Source organism: Vigna unguiculata, chromosome 1, assembly GCF_004118075.2.
Source record: "Vigna unguiculata cultivar IT97K-499-35 chromosome 1, ASM411807v1, whole genome shotgun sequence".
In the NCBI taxonomy this organism is placed as follows: domain Eukaryota; kingdom Viridiplantae; phylum Streptophyta; class Magnoliopsida; order Fabales; family Fabaceae; genus Vigna; species Vigna unguiculata.
Window position 1 is genome coordinate 987,475 of NC_040279.1, and position 20,076 is coordinate 1,007,550.

The following is a 20,076-nucleotide window of genomic DNA, read 5'->3' on the forward strand; positions in this document are numbered from 1 at the left end:
TAGCATATGTTAAGAACACGCTCTTTTTTTATATCTTTATTTCTTATTTAGTTTTTAATTCATTAATAATTATGGAATTAAAACAGAAAATAAAAAATCTCCATGACTATTATATTGTATTTCTTGATTTTTATAAATAAAAGCCCAACAATATAGCAAAAAAAGAGTACCCATATTTGATTAATCAAGTAACTAATAACGTCTAAACATTTAATGTCTTATATATAGTTCACTTCCTTCAATATGAATATATTTATATAACAATTAACAATAATTATTTATGAATTATGCTAATATTTTTGCTACATCTTAACTCATATATTTATATTTATAGCCGGCATTTTAGAGGCCAAAACGAGACAGATAGGCACTTCCAACATTTACACGACACGTATAAAATTTTTAGGGTTTGAAAAGTCCTTAACCAGAGTAACGTGCAGGCATTTCACGTTCGCATGCGTGAAACGCTGCACAAACAAAGGAAATTAAGGCCTGGCTAGGGTTTCCATCACAAATTTTTCACTTAATAATAATAATAATTATTATTATTATTAATTTATTATTAATTATGTCAACAATATGGGAGAGTCATGATGAACAAAGAAACTTTGATTCGGATCATAAAGTCATGCCTTGCAACTTCTTTTTCCTCTTTAATTCCATTCAATAAAACTAAATAATTCACTCGAGTTTATGTTTTTTTTTTTCACTTTAGAATTAAATTCGAATATTATATATATATACTCTTTCAAGTGTTGATAAAAAAAAATACTTAGTTTTATCAACAATTGTAATTAAAGTGTTGGTGATCGAGCCATAATTATGAATTTGATTTAAGAAAAATAAAATACGTGCCTATGAATTTAACCTAATTTAGCTTCGTCAGCTAAGGGTATATAATATAATACAAAGTGCCAAAAATACATATTTTAAAAAAGAAAGTCAAAATACTCGCTGCTAATAAACACATGCGTCCCCCTTTGATGTAGGTTTTCTTTTTTTCTCTTTATTCTTGTTTACACACTGTTTTCCAGAATAATAAATGTAAAAGTGGAAACTAATTGATTTATAATTAATCTTATACTAGAATTATTACGTCAATTGTTTATACATTTGTAAGTAATATGTAAATTAAATATTCCACGTAGTTTTCTTAATTAATGGTAAAAAGTGTAAATAAGTATGAAAAGAGAACCTATTTAATTAAGATAATAAACATTAAAAATTTGGAAAAAAAAATTTAAAATACAAAATAAGAGTGAGGTATATAAATTTTATATTTATTAAGCATTTAATTCTGAAAATGTATTTACAAAATATATTTTAAACACATGTATATATAAATATGTTTTGTCTCCTTATTTGGTAGCTCTCCTGCTGCAATAACAACCTCATTTGTTCTCATGCTAATTACAACTTATGTACAGAAATACATAATATTATTTTCTAAGTCACATATGGTTTAAAAAAGCTCATTAAAATTATTATAAATTAAAAACACTATTAGATGTTTTGAATATGTTTCACAACTTAAAGTGAATTTTCATTATATTGTAATTAAAAATAGAGTGAGCATTGAGAAATAAATACTAAAAGGGGTATTATCAAATACTTAATTGTATATATATATATATATATATATATATATATATATATATATATCACCTATTCTACGCATTAGAGTGGAGGAATCCGATGAAATTTATACTACAAAAATATAACATATTTAACGTTGGTTAAAAGCTCACACAAAACAAAAAAGTTAATGTTAACAAAAAAGAATAGTGTTGACTTTGCATTACAAGTTTCTTAATCAATTATATTATTTGTTGATGTTAATAACATATGTTAAGAACATAATAAATTATGAAGATTAAAATGAATTACTTACAAATATTTCATGGACAACACTATCTAATTACATGAATTACTTACATAATCATGATCTCAATATCCCGTCACACTATTTTTTTTTCAATTGTTTTTATCTGACTTATCTCCCCCAAAACCTCCTTGTTAACTTATTCTTCAATAGTTATGCACTATTATTGTCTCGAAAAATGTAATGAGAAAAATAATTTATTTAATTTTTTGCATACAATTAATAAGAATTTTCGTAAAAAAGAATATAGTTAATAAAAATCTCAATTTTTAAAATAAATGCAAGAAACTTCACGTCAAAATGGGTGATTATTTTTTCGAAGTTTGAATATGTAATATTTTTTTTAATATCTTCTATAGAAAAGTATTCTCTATGATATGTTTCTATCACGCAATATATATAGTGTAAATCTTAATCCTTATATATTTAATGAAATTTGGACCCATACAAGCTGGTATCGTCTCCTTTATCTTTCTCTTTGAGTGTTCCCTTACACCATTTTCCATTTATCCATTTCAAAACATCCATTTAAATTAAGATTTTGTTGAATTTGGATTCTTTGCTGAGTTTTTTTTTTTGCTGTTCATCTACTGTGTCTATATAATACACTGATTAATACTAATTTTAATCTTTTAAAATAAATTAAAAATATATTTAAAATATCAACACACTATATTTTTAATGTTTAGTGGAAGACAACACTAAAAAAATCAGTAAAGAATTTGGACTCGATTTTGTATTCATTTGGACGAGTAAGCCACAAATAAGAAAAACAAAGAAACTACCAACCAAAATATCGTTAAAAAAAGCCTTCAACTAAACAAGCCATATCCATAAACACGTTGACACATAGTGCATATCTTAGCAATGTCATTAAAATATACAATGTTTTTTTTTTTGGTCAAAATGGCACATACATAATTTTGCTTATTCCTCAAACCACTGCACATGGGTTACCCTAAAAATTTCAGATAAAACACATATGCTTGAAAATGAAGCATGCGATAGTACAAACTCAGAAAGTGAAAATGCCTCCTACGTTCAAAGAAACTACTCCTTCTCCTATTCCTCAACAAGTCTCCTCAATAAAGGATAATATATTCAATTTTTCTTTTGCCACATCGTACATGCATGTGAAACCGTAGCATACAACTTCAGACCAACTCAACCATATTATCCTCAAAAATCAAAGTTTAATGTTGTGTTATGCCTCTGTTGTCACAGCCGTCACCGGAACATTAACAAGTAAGCTTCAGAGAGATATCTCTCTGTCAAGATCACAAGACACTTGTTTTTCTTGCAAACACAGTTAGCAAACCCTAATTCACTTGCACTCATTCAAGCAATTGAAAAATAACATTGTTGTGATCCTTTCATTCTTTCTTGCAACTTCATTCACAGTTTGTATCTGTGTCATTCTTCTATTCAGCTCACACGTTTACCCCTTCCACACTCCACATAAATATATATATACATCCAACACAATCTCATCACCATAACCATTACAAATCAAAAACATATCAAACATTCTCTGTTGTGCAAGTACTACAATTCACGTACAACTTTGTTAATTATGGAAACCCTTATTGCAAAACTATGCATCACACTGCTATTCATGTCTTCAATCCTCTCGGTAGCATCATCAAGAAGAGAACCAGCTTCATCCAGCAACGTAGATTGGTGGTGCAACCTAACTCCACACCCTGTGCCATGCAAATACTACATCACCACCACTCAAACCAAGAACCACGATTTTACATTGATCAAGCACAGAACTATCTTCCGAGGAATGCTCGTTGAACATGCCCTGAACCAGGCTCTCATCATGCAGAAAGAAGCACTTCACTCTGACCAAACCAGCATGCCAACAAAGAACCACAGAACCGTTCATGGTGACTGCTTGAAGCTCTATGGAAAAACCATCTTCCACCTCAACCGCACCCTCGGGTGCTTCCACGGGAACCAAAACTGCTCCTCCGTTGATGCACAGACATGGCTCAGCACCGCCCTCACCAACATTCAAACATGTCAGGACGGAACCATCGAACTAGGTGTCGAAGATTTTAAGGCTCCCAACAACAACAACAATGTGACGGAGATGATAAGGAACAGCTTGGCCATCAACATGGACTTCATGAAACACGACCGTCACACCGAAACGGCTCACGAAGAAGCGTTTCCAAGTTGGTTTTCGAAGCCGGAGAGGAAACTGTTGCAGTCCACAACGATAAAGGCTCATGCAGTGGTGGCGAAAGATGGTTCTGGGGATTTCAGAACGGTGCAAGATGCCCTCGATTCTGCGGCAAAGAGGAAGGTGAAGACGAGGTTTGTGATACATGTGAAGAAAGGGGTTTACAAGGAGAATATCGAGGTTGCTGTGCACAACGATAACATCATGCTGGTTGGTGATGGAATCAGAAACACTGTAATCACCAGTAGCAGAAGTGTTCAACAGGGTTACACCACTTATAGCTCTGCAACTGCTGGTGAGTCAGTTTTCATCTTTCTTTTTATTTTTCTTTTTGTCGAAGAAGTCTCTCATCGACTAAAGATAAGATAATTTCATAATGTAAACAGGTTTTGTAAAATTGAGTTAGACTTAAATCTCACTTTTAACATGATATCAGTCCATTTAAAGCTTATCGTAGTATCATCGACTAATTTTTAGTTCCACGCACGAATATACTCAGCATAAGGACGTATATGATGCAAACCTCGTTTTACAAATCGGTTTTGTGGAGTTGAATTAAACTTAAAGTCCACTTCTAACATTTCTTTTTTCTTTAACGTTGTTCTTAGATGAAAAACCCTAACTTTACTCTTGAATTACCGAATTTCAGGCATAGATGGTCTCCACTTCATTGCAAGGGACATCACGTTCCAAAACACCGCCGGAGCTCAAAAGGGTCAGGCGGTGGCGCTCCGGTCAGCCTCCGATCTCTCCGTCTTCTACCGGTGCGCCATCATGGGCTTCCAAGACACGCTCATGGCCCATGCACAACGCCAATTTTACAGGCAATGCTACATCTACGGCACCGTTGACTTCATATTTGGCAATGCAGCAGTGGTGTTGCAAAACTGTTACATTTACGCAAGAAAACCCTTAGAGGGCCAAGCCAACATGATCACGGCCCAAGGTCGAGGCGACCCATTTCAAAACTCTGGGATTTCGATCCACAATTCTCAAATTCGGGCCGCCCCGGATCTCAAGCCCGTTGTTGACAAATATAACACCTTCTTGGGTAGGCCTTGGCAACAATACTCGAGAGTTGTGGTCATGAAAACTTTCATAGACAGCTTGGTGAGCCCATTGGGCTGGTCCCCTTGGGATAGTACTAATTTTGCCCAAGACACACTTTATTATGGTGAGTATCAAAACTATGGGCCTGGTGCATCTACAACCAACAGAGTGAAATGGCCCGGGTTTCATGTGATCACGAGCCCTGCTGAAGCGTCCCAATTTACCGTTACACGCCTCCTTGCAGGCCCAACATGGTTGGGCTCTACCACTGTTCCATTTACCTCTGGGCTTTGAGCTTTGATATATTTGGAACTAAGTTTTTATACGTTGTAGTTTGTGTAAAAACGCATACTATTGATATTCTTTTGTACGCCATTTGTACTGTATTTTATTTTATTATTGTTATTCATTTATCGTTGTGAGAACATACATAATTTTTTATTTTTTATTTTTATTTTTTCTCATTTCTCCCCTTCACAACTACGGAATGTTGTTTCTTTAGAAAAATATCGGAAATTCATATTATTCTGCTAAGAAGTTTGATTAAGTCAAAATTGTCAAAAAAGCAATGGTGAACGTCTATAGAACTTTACTGTGAAAAAAAATACTAATGAAAGACAAATTAAAAAGACTATTATGTAAATGTTCATATTCCAATCCAAATTCATCTAAAAGGTCATAACAGCTCCTAAACGATGTAGGATTTATTAGATATACTTTGGAACGATAAACTAAACCCATTTTTTAAAATGCTTGATTTAATTGATTAGCCTATAGTCAACCATAGTGGTATGTGACTACCCTTTGGCAACCCCAAGAAATCTGCTTAATAGAGTTTATATATAAGTCAAAATAAGTTTAACATTGCTTTAACCAGTTCATATGCACAGCCTTCAACGTTCCTCATGAGGTCAAAACATAAATTAATTATATTTATTCAAAAATTAACTCAAACTTAAAATAAAGAGTTTATATGCTTTGTTTTTTATATATATTATTTAACTTTTTGATTTTTAATTAATATAATATAGAATTTAAATTCATACTCCCATCTTCATTCCAAGAGGGTATACATAATTTTCAAGTAAATCTTATTTTGACTTAATTATGGATGTTAAACCATCACTTTCATCTCTACAAATTAATCTCGCCGGCATTAATCACCGAATTGCTTTTGATTCTTGAGTAACTTTTAACATATATTTGTACATTTATATAAGAACCCTAATTCTACCATTATTTACCTAGCCAAGAGAAATCTCAGCAACAATGGCCAAACAAAGCCTTACCCTAATCACTGTCTTCATATCCTTGTTTTCTTTATCTTCCCCATCCCCTTCAAGCAATATTTTCCCTAACACCATTGATTTCTGGTGCAACAAAACACCACATCCTCAAACATGCAAGCATTTTGCCTTGATAAATCGTGAGCCTCGTCAAGATGATATCCCTAAAACGGCATTTCAGTTCAAGAACCTCATTCTCAGAATTGCAATGCAGCAATCAGTGGAAGCCCAGATTCAGATCATGTGGTTGGGAACCAAATGCAGAAGCAAGCAAGAAAAAACAGCATGGTCAAACTGCATAACCCTCTACCAAGACACCATCAACCTTCTCAACCAAGCACTTAACCCTACCAAACAAAGCTCAACCTATGATCTCCAAACATGGCTCAGCACAGCCCTAACCAACATCGACACGTGCCAAACAGGGTTCCACGAGCTCCGAGTTGTCAACAACGTTCTACCCTTCATTCCCAACAAGAACATCTCAGAGATCATAAGTGACTTTTTGGCTCTCAACAATGCTTCTTCTTTCATTCCTCCAAAGACTCACAAAAATGGCTTCCCCACATGGTTATCTCCGAATGACAGGAAGCTTTTGGAGTCGCCACCATCGTTTATACCAGATGTTGTTGTGGCCAAAGATGGTTCTGGGAACTTTGAGACCATCAGAGAAGCTTTGAAAGTAGTCCCCAAGATGAGCCAGAAGAGGTTTGTGATATATGTGAAACGTGGGGTTTACAATGAAAACATTGAGATTGAGAATTCCATGAAGAATGTTATGCTGTATGGTGATGGTATAAAGCTCACCATCATTTCTGGTAGCCGAAGTGTCGGAGGAGGTTTCACCACTTTTGATTCGGCAACCGTCGGTAAGAATTTTCTTTGAATACAAATCTATTTTACAAAAGTCAATTTTGTGAGATTGAATTAAACTTAAAATTCAAATCTTAACCAGAAAAATACTGGGTTTAGAACTGCTTAAAAAAGTTACTGTATCTTTTACAGCGATCAGAGGAGATGGGTTCATTGGACGTGGCATCACATTTCGCAACAGTGCAGGTCCAGAGAAGCACCAAGCAGTGGCGGTGCGTTGTGGTGGTGACTTCTCAGTGTTCTATCGGTGTGGGTTTGAAGGGTACCAAGACACTCTGTATGTGCACTCTCAGAGACAGTTCTACAGAGATTGCTACATCTATGGCACCGTGGATTTCATCTTTGGCAACGCTGCTGTGGTTTTTCAATCCTGCAACATTTACGCAAGAAGACCAATGCAAAAACAGAAAAACGTCATAACAGCACAAGGTAATAAGGAAGAGAAAGAAAAGAGAGAACTAAATTTTATCAGAAAAATTATCCTTTCATTTCTATTTTTTTACTTTCATATTTTATTTTTTGACCTGATTTAGTGAGACTTAGTGTGTATAATTAATTCTTTAAAAATTAAAGATAATGATATATTAATCAATGACCCATTCTAAATCATGTGAGAGAGTAAAATATGAGAATCATAGTATCATTATGGTTTTATTAGTTAATGTCCAACTTATTTTACTCCTATTACAAAAAAAAATTGAAATTATTGACGGATTTTTATAATTACTAACGGATTTTGACAATTACTGACAAATTTTAACTGTCAGTAATATCAGTTTTTCTTATAATATACACAACTCACCAATATATTAGATGTGTGTAACAAAATGAAGAATTTATTTTATATAGCGTTAAATATGTTTTTGGTCTCTCAAATTTGAGTGAAATTTGGAATTAGTCAATCTTCAAAACTTTTAATTAATTTAATCTTTCATCTTTAGAAATGCTTGAATTTAGTCTTTTCAACCAAATTTTGTTAAGTTTATCTAACGTTTCAAGTGCATTTCATTATAGTATTTGAATTGTTTACGCCGTTCGACACATTTTCGCTTCAATGTTAACTCAAATATTATCATAAAATGAGTTTAAAATGTCAAATAAACTTAACAAAATTTGGTAAAAATGATTAAATCCACACATTTCTAAAAATAAATAACTAAATTGGTATAAATTTTCAAAAGAGAATTAATTCTAAAATTCACTTAAACTTAAGATATCAAAAATATATTTAACCGTTTTATATACTTTTATATACTGTGAACAGGTAGAACAGATCCAAATCAGAACACTGGGATCTGCATTCAGAATTCACGTGTTATGGCTGCTCAAGACCTAGCCCCTGTGTTGAGTTCCTTCAAGACCTTCTTGGGAAGGCCATGGAGGGAGTATTCAAGGACAGTGTTCCTGCAAACTTACCTTGATGAATTGATTGAGCCTGCAGGGTGGTTGGAGTGGAAAGACGATTTTGCCCTTGAGACTTTGTACTATGGAGAGTTCAAGAACCTTGGCCCTAGGGCTTCCACAAGAGACAGAGTGAAATGGCGTGGCTTCCATGCCATAACAAGTGCAACCGAAGCTTCCAAATTCACAGTTGAGAATTTTATTGGTGGAAGATCATGGTTACCAGACACAGGCATTCCATTTTTCTAATTAAGGATCACATGATTAAGGGGTGATTAATTAATTATTTATGTTCTTTTTTATAACTTGTTATAATACAAACTTGTTATGTAAGCTTTTAATCAAATTGATTACTCAAAAACCACCACCAGAAGTTCTATGTATTTAATTGCATTGAAATGATAACATCGGTTATATATGTGTTTTAGTTCTTATAGATAAAAATTAAAGAAATGTCATATTAAAAGTATGTCAAAGAGGTGGCTATCAAAATACATAATTTTGGTTATTTTGTATATCTTTGTATCAGAATACAATTATTGAATAACAATAAGTTTTCACCAAATTTCTCACCAAAACACTAGCTATTCTTGAAAACATCCTTCGGTCTCTCGGGTACCAAAACATATATTACGTATTTGGTCTTCTCTGTTAGATTTGTTGTCAATCTGTCAAATTTTGTTGAGTAAGGATGGACATAAATTGATTTTTTCAAAATCCACTTTAGGTCCAATTGGATCTATAATTTATATCTATATATTAACCAGATAACATTTTTATTTTTTCTTTCGATTCAATTTGGTTTAATCCATTTTTTTCAATTAGATTAAATCCAATGAGATCGATCTAACATACTTGAATATTAGATTTATTAGACATGCGTTAGCTGATTTAGCTTGTCCTGGACTTAGGTTAACTTTTGTCAACTAGTAGAGTTCACTCAGCTCAATCTTAGTTGGGATCAACTTGACTTAATCTTCAACTACAGTCGACTCAACACAACGTTCGACTAAGATTCACTTGACAAAACCTTCATTTGGGATCAACTTTGCTCGACCTTTGACCCAAGTTGATTTGCTTGACTTTCGATAGTGACCTCGCTCGACTTTTCGGTCTAAGTCTACTCTATTCAGCCCTTCGACCTAGGCCAACTTTGCTCGATCCTTCAACTTAAACCAACTCATACTAGATCAACTCGACTCAACCTTTAGCTTGACCTAACTTGACTTCACCTTCATTTAAAGTTCATTTAAAGGTTTAATTAGCAATCTATATTTAATTCTTTGATTCTTTTTTATTCCTATATTTTTTTATTTAACTAAATCCCTATTGGTCTCGTTTGTTAAATTGAGGTTAACACTATTTTGAAGTATCACGTGTCAAAATCTTAATTATCTTTCATTTTAATAGTGTCATGTGTAGAATTCAAAGATAGAAAATTACTCAAATTTTGATATGTAAGAGACTTAAATTTTGACACTGACATATTTAAATTGTATTAATTACAATTTTGACTACATTTAATCTCTTTACAAAAAAAAAAACTCAATTAAATATAAAACAAATACAGAACCAAAAAATATTAAAAATTTAAATAAAAAAACTAAATTACTGATTAAATCTTATTTAAATAAGAATAACACAATAATAAATAAAGGCGTCAAATTTATTTCCTTGCAAGAAATACATAACTTTCTTAAAACATTGAAGCTAACTTTCTTTTTTAATATACTTTTATGAAGAAAAAAAAATAATTTCAATATAAAATATTTTTTCTTTTACAAAAACTCTGCATACCCTTCAATATAAGAAGAAATTACGAGTGACATTACATGTTGATTACGTAGTGAGATACAATTTGAAAGTATGAGTAGACTTAATTACTAACTTTAAAGTATTGCATTCATCCATTACTTTTGTCTCACTACAAGTTAAATAATTATGGGTTTAAGATTTTCCACTTTTTACGAAGATAATGATTAAAACAGGTAGCATCATTGTAGTTCTTCTGCCTAGGAACCACCTTGAAAAATTAGGTGTCTGAAAGTATGATTAACCTAATTATATGTGGAACAACCATCACTTATGCAGAATTAATTAGAAAGAGACATTAACAGAAGAACATGAGATTCAGAGTCACTCATTCTCAGTATCATCATCACAACACTGTCATCACAGTTTACAAATATTCAACAACATTGTGGAAATGGTAGGGTCTATGAACACACTGGGAACATAGGAGGGGCCACCATGCCTCATTTGTGTGAGAATTAATTCACTTTTTTTTTGTTTTTTATTTTATTTTACTCAGTGTGGAAGCTGTTTCATTACGTCAAGCAGATTAAAATGTTTTTTTTTATTGCACATGGAATATGGACCATAGGAGATAGCAATATATAAGAAAGAATAAGGAGAAAAGATAATAAATGTAATAAGTGGTAATGTTTTGAGTATTTTTTGGTAGTTTTATTTAAAAAATTAAAGATTGGTATGAATTATTAAAGGTCAAACTTACTAATAGGACAATAATAATATGTCTCCCATCTTTTGACTCTCATTTTTTACGTCTTGATGTGTTTTAACGTGGGTCATTGATTAATATACCACTATATTTTTTTTAAAAAAAAAAATCAATGATCCATACTAAGTCATATCAGGAAATAAATGATGGGAGTCAAAAAATAGTAATCAAAATATATATAATTTTCTTATATAATATATACTTTTTTAAAAAAATGTGTTTTTTTCTTTTATGTAAAGTTGAGGTGTTATTAATGAATGTGATTACTGATCAACTCTAAACTTTAAACGCTTGTTTGATACATTTTTTTTATCTTTCTTTTTTTCATTTCATCGCATTGCTTTTTTTATACATATGTTTTCACTCTCTTTTCTTCATTACTAAAAATGAGGAAACTTAAAAAAAAAAATGGTGTACTTAAGGTGAGTGTAAAAAAGAGGAAATCAAAATGCATTGTTTTTTGTATTTTTTTTATTGAATTATAGTTTCCCTTATAATAAGTAATGTAAGTAAAAGATTAAACTTAGAGGTTAATGTATGAATTAAAAAGATAAAACTTAAAATGCTTAATTACTACCACATTATATCTATCATGGTGTAAAATTTATTTAAACCTAAATTTTATTTTTTGAATGTGTATTTTTTTTTTTGACAAAAACCGCATACAATCTCTGCAATTTTTTTAAGAAAAATTGTAAATCTTCTAATACTATATTATTAGACAAAATTATAAATATTTTCATGATGCATGTCTAAATCTAAATCTAAACTCCTATAATTCAAGAGATTTATTTAATATTTCTAGTGTCAACACTTCAATCAATTCTTCATTTTCATAACATTTTTTTGTGTTTATATTTTTATATTTACTCGATATGCTAGAAACTAACCATCTTCAATAGTTTTTAAGCAATTGATTTTTATATATATATATATATATATATATATATATATATATATATATATATATATATATATATATATATATATATATATATATATATATATATATATATATATATATATATATAAACTTATAATATTGCACAAAAGTTTCTTTCTGCATAAAAAATGGGAAAAGGTTTGGTAACACAATAAACTCTAAAAATATTTGGAAAAGAAAAAAGTGCAAATACAACATGTGATATGATGTAATAGAAAAAGAAAGATTGGGAAAACAATAAGTGTTAATAGATAGATATACTTGTATGCCATCACTCAAGAAATTAACGTGTAAAAGTTTAGGACACTGGTATTTTGGTACCACATTTTTTTTACTACTATTTGATACTGTTTCTTATTACTATTCACTTTTTGTTTCTTCTAGAAATATAAAAGTTAATTTCTGTTAAAACTATTTTAACTTTGTAAGAATTGTCAAATGGTCGTGAAATGGTGTCATACAACTTTTTTCAAAAGTTTATATGAATTGAATTTTTGCCATCTTTAAATTGGTGTTTGGTCCGAGACATTAGTTCCTCTTCTTCCTTCACCATTTGCACTTTGCCTCTCACACATAAATTCAGAAATAGTGAAACTTGTTTCTGCAGATTCCTGATAAAATAGACAGAAAGAAAAACCCTTTTCAGAGAGTTTTCCTTTGTTGCATTCTTCACTCTTTGTTAATCGGTTCTGTCTCTATCGGTTGCGGGTAGAGGTGGCAGCACAACACTCTTTTCCTTTCCTTTCTTCTCTTCTCTTCTCTTTCTCTGCCATTTTTTTCTCTCAAAGCTTTTCCACCAATTCAGCTCTCCCTGACAATGAGATCTATCTGATCTCACCCTTCCTTTTCTTTAAGAGAAAACAATCCAATAATCCAACAACAACAACTATATATATACTTCATCACTTGCTTTTTCTTTCCTTCACCCTTTTCTTCTTCTTACTAACCTCTCAATCTCTTCTTTCTCTCAACTTTCTTGTTGCATACAAAGTCTTCTGTCTTTTATATCACTACAAGAAAAACTGATATTGTCGACGATCAAAATTCATCGATAATGTTTAAAATTCGTCGGTAAATCAATCAGGGAGAAACTTTCTCATCTTTGGTGGAAGATTTTGTACTGCACCACTTGATCTGCTACTTCCAAGAGAGAAATCAAGGTAGATATTTTCATCTGTTGCTTGATCTATGAGATCTCTCACATCACACTTTTTTCTCTTTCACCTTACTTCTTAATATGGTGCACATACCTATATATGTATATTTTTGGTTCATTGTTGTACACATACTTACATGTTTGTGCTGCAACTAGATAGGTGCAAAGTTTTAGATATTTTGCAGATTTAGAACTTCTGGTGTCTGTGGTTGAAGAAAAGACTGTGATTAATTCATTTTTTTTTGCGTTTTGAATCTCCATTTTCTTTATGCTTGATGATATGGTTCATGAACTTTATCATTTGGGAGCATGGATTATGAATTAGTGGGAATCACAATGAGTGTGTGTTCTCTTATGTGTAGTGGATCGTGCATGTCTATTGAGGCATGTCTGCTGACTATGTAGGCATTTCACATGCATAATAATCATGGCCATCCATGCTTTTTTCTACATCTATCTATATCTATATGTATCTATATATTTCTATAACAAGAATCAAATTTGGATCACACGTTTTGTTGAACTCCACAAGTTTCAACATTTTCACATTCTTTATTAAATACTGACATGGAGAAAAGTGCTATTCCCTAGTCTCGTCTTGTGAATTAGGGAATTTTTTTTCATAGATCCAACAATCATTCTATTTTTCTGTTTCTACTCTTTTATGTTAATTATTCCGAGACATCTCTGATTACAAATAATGGTGTTCCTCATTTCTGTGTTGCATAATTTAATTTTTTTCGGCTAATCTTTTGCATATATAATAGCTAGCTAGATTGTAATTGCATACAAGAAATATGAGGAAATACTTTCATTTTATGCTATTTTATGCTAAGGAAATATATATTGAAACATTTAAGCTTTGTTATCTCTAACTATTGTTACTAATATTAGATATAGGACTGCTTTCAAACAAAAAAATAATATTATCAGATAAAAAATGCAATAATTATTTTATGATGCCCGTAAAAATTGTTTTATAAGAGTAAGTAATGTGTAAATATATATAATTGCTCAAAAGAAGAGAATTGTAGGAGTAATAAGTAAAACACTATTATGTTAGAAAGTTGAAAGAAATTATGGAAACAATTTTTGTTACGTCCTTCATGGTGAATTAGGTTAAAAAATTATTCTCTGCATGTTTCCAGAAATGAGCTAAGGAATAAACCCTAATGTCATTAAGCTGCTAGCAGAGTCTAGATCTGCATAAAATTTATAAAGTAAGCATTATATTAGACATAGATCAAGTATAGAAATTAATATACTTTGATTGGACTTTAGAGGTTTTAAACCTTCTGCATGCATTTCTTACCCTTTGTTCCATTTATTTCCTTAGAACAACACAAGCTTATGTTTAAAGATACAATAGAACACTATCTGCATGATGATCAATTGTTTTGGCATTCAGAAACATACAACTTTCTCTTGTGCCAATTGTTCTATTGTTTTTATGATGCTATATTTATAATCAACTTGTAGAAAATGTGGATTGAAAGCCAAGCATATACAAATTGTTAGGTCTATAGAGAGGGTTTTACTGGAGATATACAACATCAATGAGATGAGTCCGATCACATAAAACATTGATACCACTTTCAATCCAAAATCTTATAAGGCAATATGTTTATGGGTCTTTATACTTATATAGTGTTTTACCTTCTCATTTCTAGTCAATGTGAGACTTAGACTCACACTTGGATTCCTAACAAAAATATACTTGATAAAAATAAGTTTCCAACTACATCACTAACATTATAAATTAGGCATAGCAAGAAAACACATAAGATGATGGGTTTTTTCCGAAAGATTGATGTTTCTTATATGGTGTTTATCTTTGTTATTTTTATTAACGTCAGACTTATACTCACTTGGATTCTTCTTAACACTGTATTGATGCAGAGATAAAAAGGAGAGAGGGAGAATATGAATAATTTTTCTCATGTTCCCCCTGGTTTTAGGTTCCACCCAACTGATGAGGAACTTGTTGACTACTACCTGAGGAAGAAAGTTTCCTCAAGAAGGATTGACCTAGATGTGATAAAAGATGTTGACCTATATAAAATTGAGCCATGGGATCTTCAAGGTAATAGTAAAAAAATTGGATTGTAGAATTAAAACCTAACAAGAAAGACACTGATATATACATACATTTTGGTGTTTTGGAAATATGAAGAACTTTGCAGAATAGGAACAGAAGAGCAGAATGAATGGTACTTCTTCAGCCACAAAGATAAGAAGTATCCAACAGGAACTCGAACAAATAGAGCAACTGCAGCAGGGTTTTGGAAAGCAACTGGAAGAGACAAAGCTATCTATTCAAAGCATGAGTTGATAGGAATGAGGAAAACCCTAGTTTTCTACAAAGGTCGAGCCCCCAATGGACAAAAATCAGATTGGATCATGCACGAGTATCGACTTGAAACAGATGAAAATGGCACACCCCAGGCAAGTTTCAAAAATTATTTTACATTCATATATAACTAGTGAGAAACAAGTTATTCTTCTCATCGTTTACTTCAGTGCAGTAACACTTAGGACAATAATATTTTAACTACTAAATTTTGACAATTTTCTTTTATAACATGGTGTGACATATCCTAACAGGTTTTAGAAAATTGAAAATTAAAAAATGAAAAAATAAAAAACTACTTCAAGAATGACACCTAAGGTTGTAAGAGAAAGTTGTCAAAATTTAGTAGTCAAAAAATCATTTTTCTAAAACTTAATCATTCATTACATTGTTTTTTCATTATTTATGTATGTAGTTGGTGCATCATGTATCAGACAAAACTATTGCACTTGATTGCACCAGAAAGCATGTTGAGTGCTCTCATGTATATGATGTCTGTATGTCATGCTTATTTCTTTTAAGATTTCTTTAACTGGAAAAAAAGTGTACAAAACTCTATGATAAACATATAGGGCGTGATTAGATCAAAATAAAAGTGCTCTCAAGAGTTTCTCTTCTGAGAATACAAAAATTAAGAATGTGGATTTATGGAAGTAAGTGTAATTATTGTGATCCTTTGTTAGCTTTTGTAACTCTTAAGCCATAACTTTTTCTTGTTTTCTTGGTTACTTTCTACATGAATGCCTTTTTCTTTTGTTGGGAATGGTTTCTTTTTCTTGAATGAATTAACCGAAGATGGAGTCTTATGGATGGTTAATATATTAGTCGTTGGAGTTTTATCAATAGTTAATATATTGGTTTAATTAGTCGAATGGTACTCACTTTCATTTACATGTGTCACTTTGGTATTCGTTTTTAAACATGTGTTAATTGAATCCCAACTTTTGAAAAGATGTCTCAATTAAGTTATTTTCAGCAAAAAAATTATTAACACCGGTATTGATATTTAAAATAACTTACAAAATTAAGTATTGATACTTATATTAAGACTTAATGGTAAAAGTCATGAATTAAGTTAACGACTTTAATAATTTTTGTTTGAAAGGGACTTGATTAAGACACTTTTTCAAAAGTTGGGACTAGATTGACACATTTTTAAAAGCGGATATCAAACTGATACATCTAAACAAAAGTGGGTACCATCCAACTAATTAAACCTGATATATTAGTGAAGTTTTATGAATAGTTATATAACAATATTTGTAGTCGTTTTTGTCTGTTTTGAGTACAACGAACGATGATCGAATTGATTTAAAGATTTAAAGAAATGTGATGTGGTTTAAAGCAGGAAGAAGGATGGGTCGTGTGTAGAGTATTCAAAAAGAGACTAACAACCATGAGAAAACTGAGTGAGCATGATTCTCCATGTTGGTACGATGAACAAGTTTCTTTCATGCAAGACATGGATTCACCAAAGCAAAGTTCTCAACCTAATAATTTGCCCTACCAGTTTCCATATCCATGCAAGAAAGAGCTAGATTTGCCCTACCATCTCCACCTTCCATTGGAGAACCAAAAACTGCTTCAATCTGCATCCAACTCAATCACACCATATGCTGTAGTAGAACAAAACCATGTCATGCACCAAGTCTCAATCATGCACCAAGTTCAACACTCTGCTCAACAACAAAATTTTCAGACAGTGTTTGGAAACAGTGGCAATGAACAAGTTGCAGATTGGAGAGCTCTTGACAAGTATGTTGCTTCACAACTCAGTCAGGAAGATGCACCCAAAGAGAACAGTTTCTCAAACACCAACACCAACTCCACCAACAACAACAACAACATGTTTCTTGGGAAGAACAATGACAACATTGAACAGTTGGGAGACATGGAGAAGGAGGAAATGATGCCTGAAAATGCCTCAACTTCAAACTCAAGCTGTCCAATTGACATGTGGAAATAGTGGCTGCTTCCATTGATGTTGACTTTATACTATTGATATAGAGTACTATTAGTTAATATCAGAAAAGAAGGAAAAAAAATAAATTACAATTTCTTGTACATAATAAGTGAAATCAAATACATGACATTAAAGCTAGTGCATGTGTGAACTCTTTGGCTTCACCTCTTGCTAGCAACAAGTGGAAATTTATTGGAATAGAAAAATAATTAGTAGATATATGATCATATATTTCCCATGAGAGATATAAGCTTTGCTGCAGAATTTGTAGTTATTGTGTGGTTTAAGAAGATGGCTCTAGCCACTAAGATGTTGTTATGTTTGTATTTTAAATTCAAATCAAATAGTTATAGAATAAATGAACTCTTTATCTTTTTTATGTTGGTAATTATTTTGAATTTTAGCAACTTATTGATTATTCACCTTCTTAATTTGTATATATAATATGGAATAAATGTTTCTGATAAGTTCATATATTTTATTTGGTCATGAAGTAATATATACAAAAGAAAAAATAAAAAACAGTAAACAACTCCTCATCTATATATATATATATATATATATATATATATATATATATATATTTATTTATTTATTTATTTATTCCTGCAAACAAATCATTGTCATGACTAAAATTTACACTATAGTTAGTGAGAGTGAATTTTGATTTCATCATTTCATGTAATATATAATAACATAATTTTAGGAGAATTATCATGCCTACCTCTATCCATATTATCTTATTATTTCATAGTATAATTTCTAATTTAGAATTGATTTAAAGGAAATTTTCAATTGATTTTATCTGAAATATATATATATATATATATATATATATATATATATATTTCTTTTAAAGTTTGTTTAGCCAAGTACAAAGTTTTTCCTGGTGTAAAAAGATCTACAATAAATCAAACAATTATTATTATTAAAAGGTAACATTTTTTATACATTATTATTTATGAAAATTGTTGTAAATGGTTACCTAATCGCAACCATCATAAATTAAATCAATGTAGTATGTCCAATTTCTAGGTCGATCACTGCTGGAAATTTTTATATTATATGAAATTTTTCTTATAAATTTATTGAAAAAAATTATAAAAAAAAATTTTTTTTCTGTTATTTTTTCTAAAAATGTTAATTGATAGGTAATTTCTTCGTAGATAATCATTTCTTACAAAATTGCAAGTATTTTTTATAAAATTTATTACGAAAAGTATTTTATACATAATATTTTACAAGAAAATTGGTAACAATTTTTTGCAAATTTTCTTTCACTATAAAATTTGTAAGTATTTTCTACGAAAAAAATTTTAAAACAAAATTAACAGGAAATATAATTTTTTTAATAGTATTATAGTCACAAACAAAAAAAAAAGTTATTTTATGGTGTATTTAAAGAACAGAATATTTGTGATAGATTTAAATATGAATTCGAGTGAATTGTTAATTATTTATGTTCACCTGAGCATGTGGGCACATCCTTGTACTGCATGTTCCCTTTCCTTGGCAGCAAAGATAAAAGAAAAGGTATAATTATTAGTTACAGTTTGTTGGTCCAGTATCAACCAACACTATATAAGAGAGGGGAGAGAAATTAAATAATAACATAACCCATGTAATGAAAAAGAAACAAGTTAAACATAGAAAAGTGTAGGATGTAAAGAAATTATAAATATATATAAATTTGAATTAACAAAGACATTTTCTCACCACAAGTTATATCTGTTCCAATTTTTAATAAGTAGAGATAGAAAGAGTGTAAAATTGAATGGATTTTATAAATATCAAGAATAAGATTGTGTGTATGCATTTTTAAATATTTATATTATTATAAATTAATAATATATGTTAATTAATTAACTTAATATATAAAGAAAAACTAGTGAGATTAATAAAAACTACTTGACTATTAACAATATAAAGTATAAATACAATAAAGAAAAACAAAAAATAGAAAATATTTTAAAATATGAGTTACTTCTACAACATAACTTAATAATTTTTTTTTAAATCAGTTAATAATTATATTACAAAAATAAAATTGGTGTAAGAACTGTTTACGAAAAGAAATATTTCTTTATATAGATAGAGAGCGATTTCAAATTAAATTAAGATTATATTTATTCGTATATTATAAACTGATTTTATTTTTAATTTATATGAGTTTCATATTAAAAAATGTACATCTTTTACAAGTAATTAAATATTTATAAATAATTCGATAATAAATAACATAATAAAACGAAAATAAAATAAATTCTGATATTATATTATGAAGTCAATTTTGTGGTAATGTACTGATTTAAAACTTATTTTCTAATAAATCAAAGGGAAAAAAATGTATAAGATAGTTTTAGACTGTGGTCCATTTGCATAATAACATACATCACTATGTGTGTGTACTACAATTTTACACGATAATTATTTAAAAAAATTACCAATGATGAAATAATT

General features: G+C 30.4%; 3 protein-coding genes across 4 annotated transcripts; all 3 read left to right on the plus strand.

The window, feature by feature from the left end:
* The first annotated feature begins 3,391 nt into the window (after positions 1–3,391).
* On the plus strand, positions 3,392–5,542 carry LOC114179081 (pectinesterase-like). The gene is made up of 2 exons (XM_028065295.1): positions 3,392–4,368; positions 4,723–5,542. The coding sequence occupies exons 1-2, from the start codon at positions 3,456–3,458 to the stop codon at positions 5,415–5,417; spliced, it is 1,608 nt and encodes a 535-aa protein (XP_027921096.1). The 5' UTR covers positions 3,392–3,455; the 3' UTR covers positions 5,418–5,542.
* An 844-nt stretch (positions 5,543–6,386) lies between these two features.
* LOC114164858 (pectinesterase-like) lies at positions 6,387–8,932 on the plus strand. Its single transcript, XM_028049633.1, has 3 exons — positions 6,387–7,278; positions 7,415–7,711; positions 8,547–8,932. Exons 1-3 carry the CDS (start codon positions 6,393–6,395, stop codon positions 8,930–8,932), a joined length of 1,569 nt encoding a protein of 522 aa, XP_027905434.1. The 5' UTR covers positions 6,387–6,392.
* A 3,809-nt stretch (positions 8,933–12,741) lies between these two features.
* On the plus strand, positions 12,742–17,962 carry LOC114179857 (NAC domain-containing protein 7-like). Of its 2 annotated transcripts, XM_028066339.1 has the most exons (4): positions 12,742–13,307; positions 15,203–15,386; positions 15,477–15,748; positions 17,002–17,961. In XM_028066339.1, exons 2-4 carry the CDS (start codon positions 15,227–15,229, stop codon positions 17,617–17,619), a joined length of 1,050 nt encoding a protein of 349 aa, XP_027922140.1. In that variant the 5' UTR covers positions 12,742–13,307; positions 15,203–15,226; the 3' UTR covers positions 17,620–17,961. The 2 variants fall into 2 exon arrangements, with proteins under 2 accessions (XP_027922140.1, XP_027922148.1); XM_028066347.1 differs by lacking the exon at positions 12,742–13,307 and having other exon boundaries at positions 15,209–15,386; positions 17,002–17,962.
* Positions 17,963–20,076: the final 2,114 nt, after the last annotated feature.

Coding starts and splice junctions, on each gene's coding strand:
- LOC114179081 (XM_028065295.1), top strand. CDS start 3,456: ATGGAAACCCTTATTGCAAAACTATGCATCACACTGCTATTCATGTCT. Junction 4,369..4,722: donor TTATAGCTCTGCAACTGCTG/GTGAGTCAGTTT, acceptor ACCGAATTTCAG/GCATAGATGGTCTCCACTTC.
- LOC114164858 (XM_028049633.1), top strand. CDS start 6,393: ATGGCCAAACAAAGCCTTACCCTAATCACTGTCTTCATATCCTTGTTT. Junction 7,279..7,414: donor TTTTGATTCGGCAACCGTCG/GTAAGAATTTTC, acceptor TATCTTTTACAG/CGATCAGAGGAGATGGGTTC. Junction 7,712..8,546: donor AAACGTCATAACAGCACAAG/GTAATAAGGAAG, acceptor TACTGTGAACAG/GTAGAACAGATCCAAATCAG.
- LOC114179857 (XM_028066339.1), top strand. CDS start 15,227: ATGAATAATTTTTCTCATGTTCCCCCTGGTTTTAGGTTCCACCCAACT. Junction 15,387..15,476: donor TGAGCCATGGGATCTTCAAG/GTAATAGTAAAA, acceptor GGAAATATGAAG/AACTTTGCAGAATAGGAACA. Junction 15,749..17,001: donor ATGAAAATGGCACACCCCAG/GCAAGTTTCAAA, acceptor GGTTTAAAGCAG/GAAGAAGGATGGGTCGTGTG.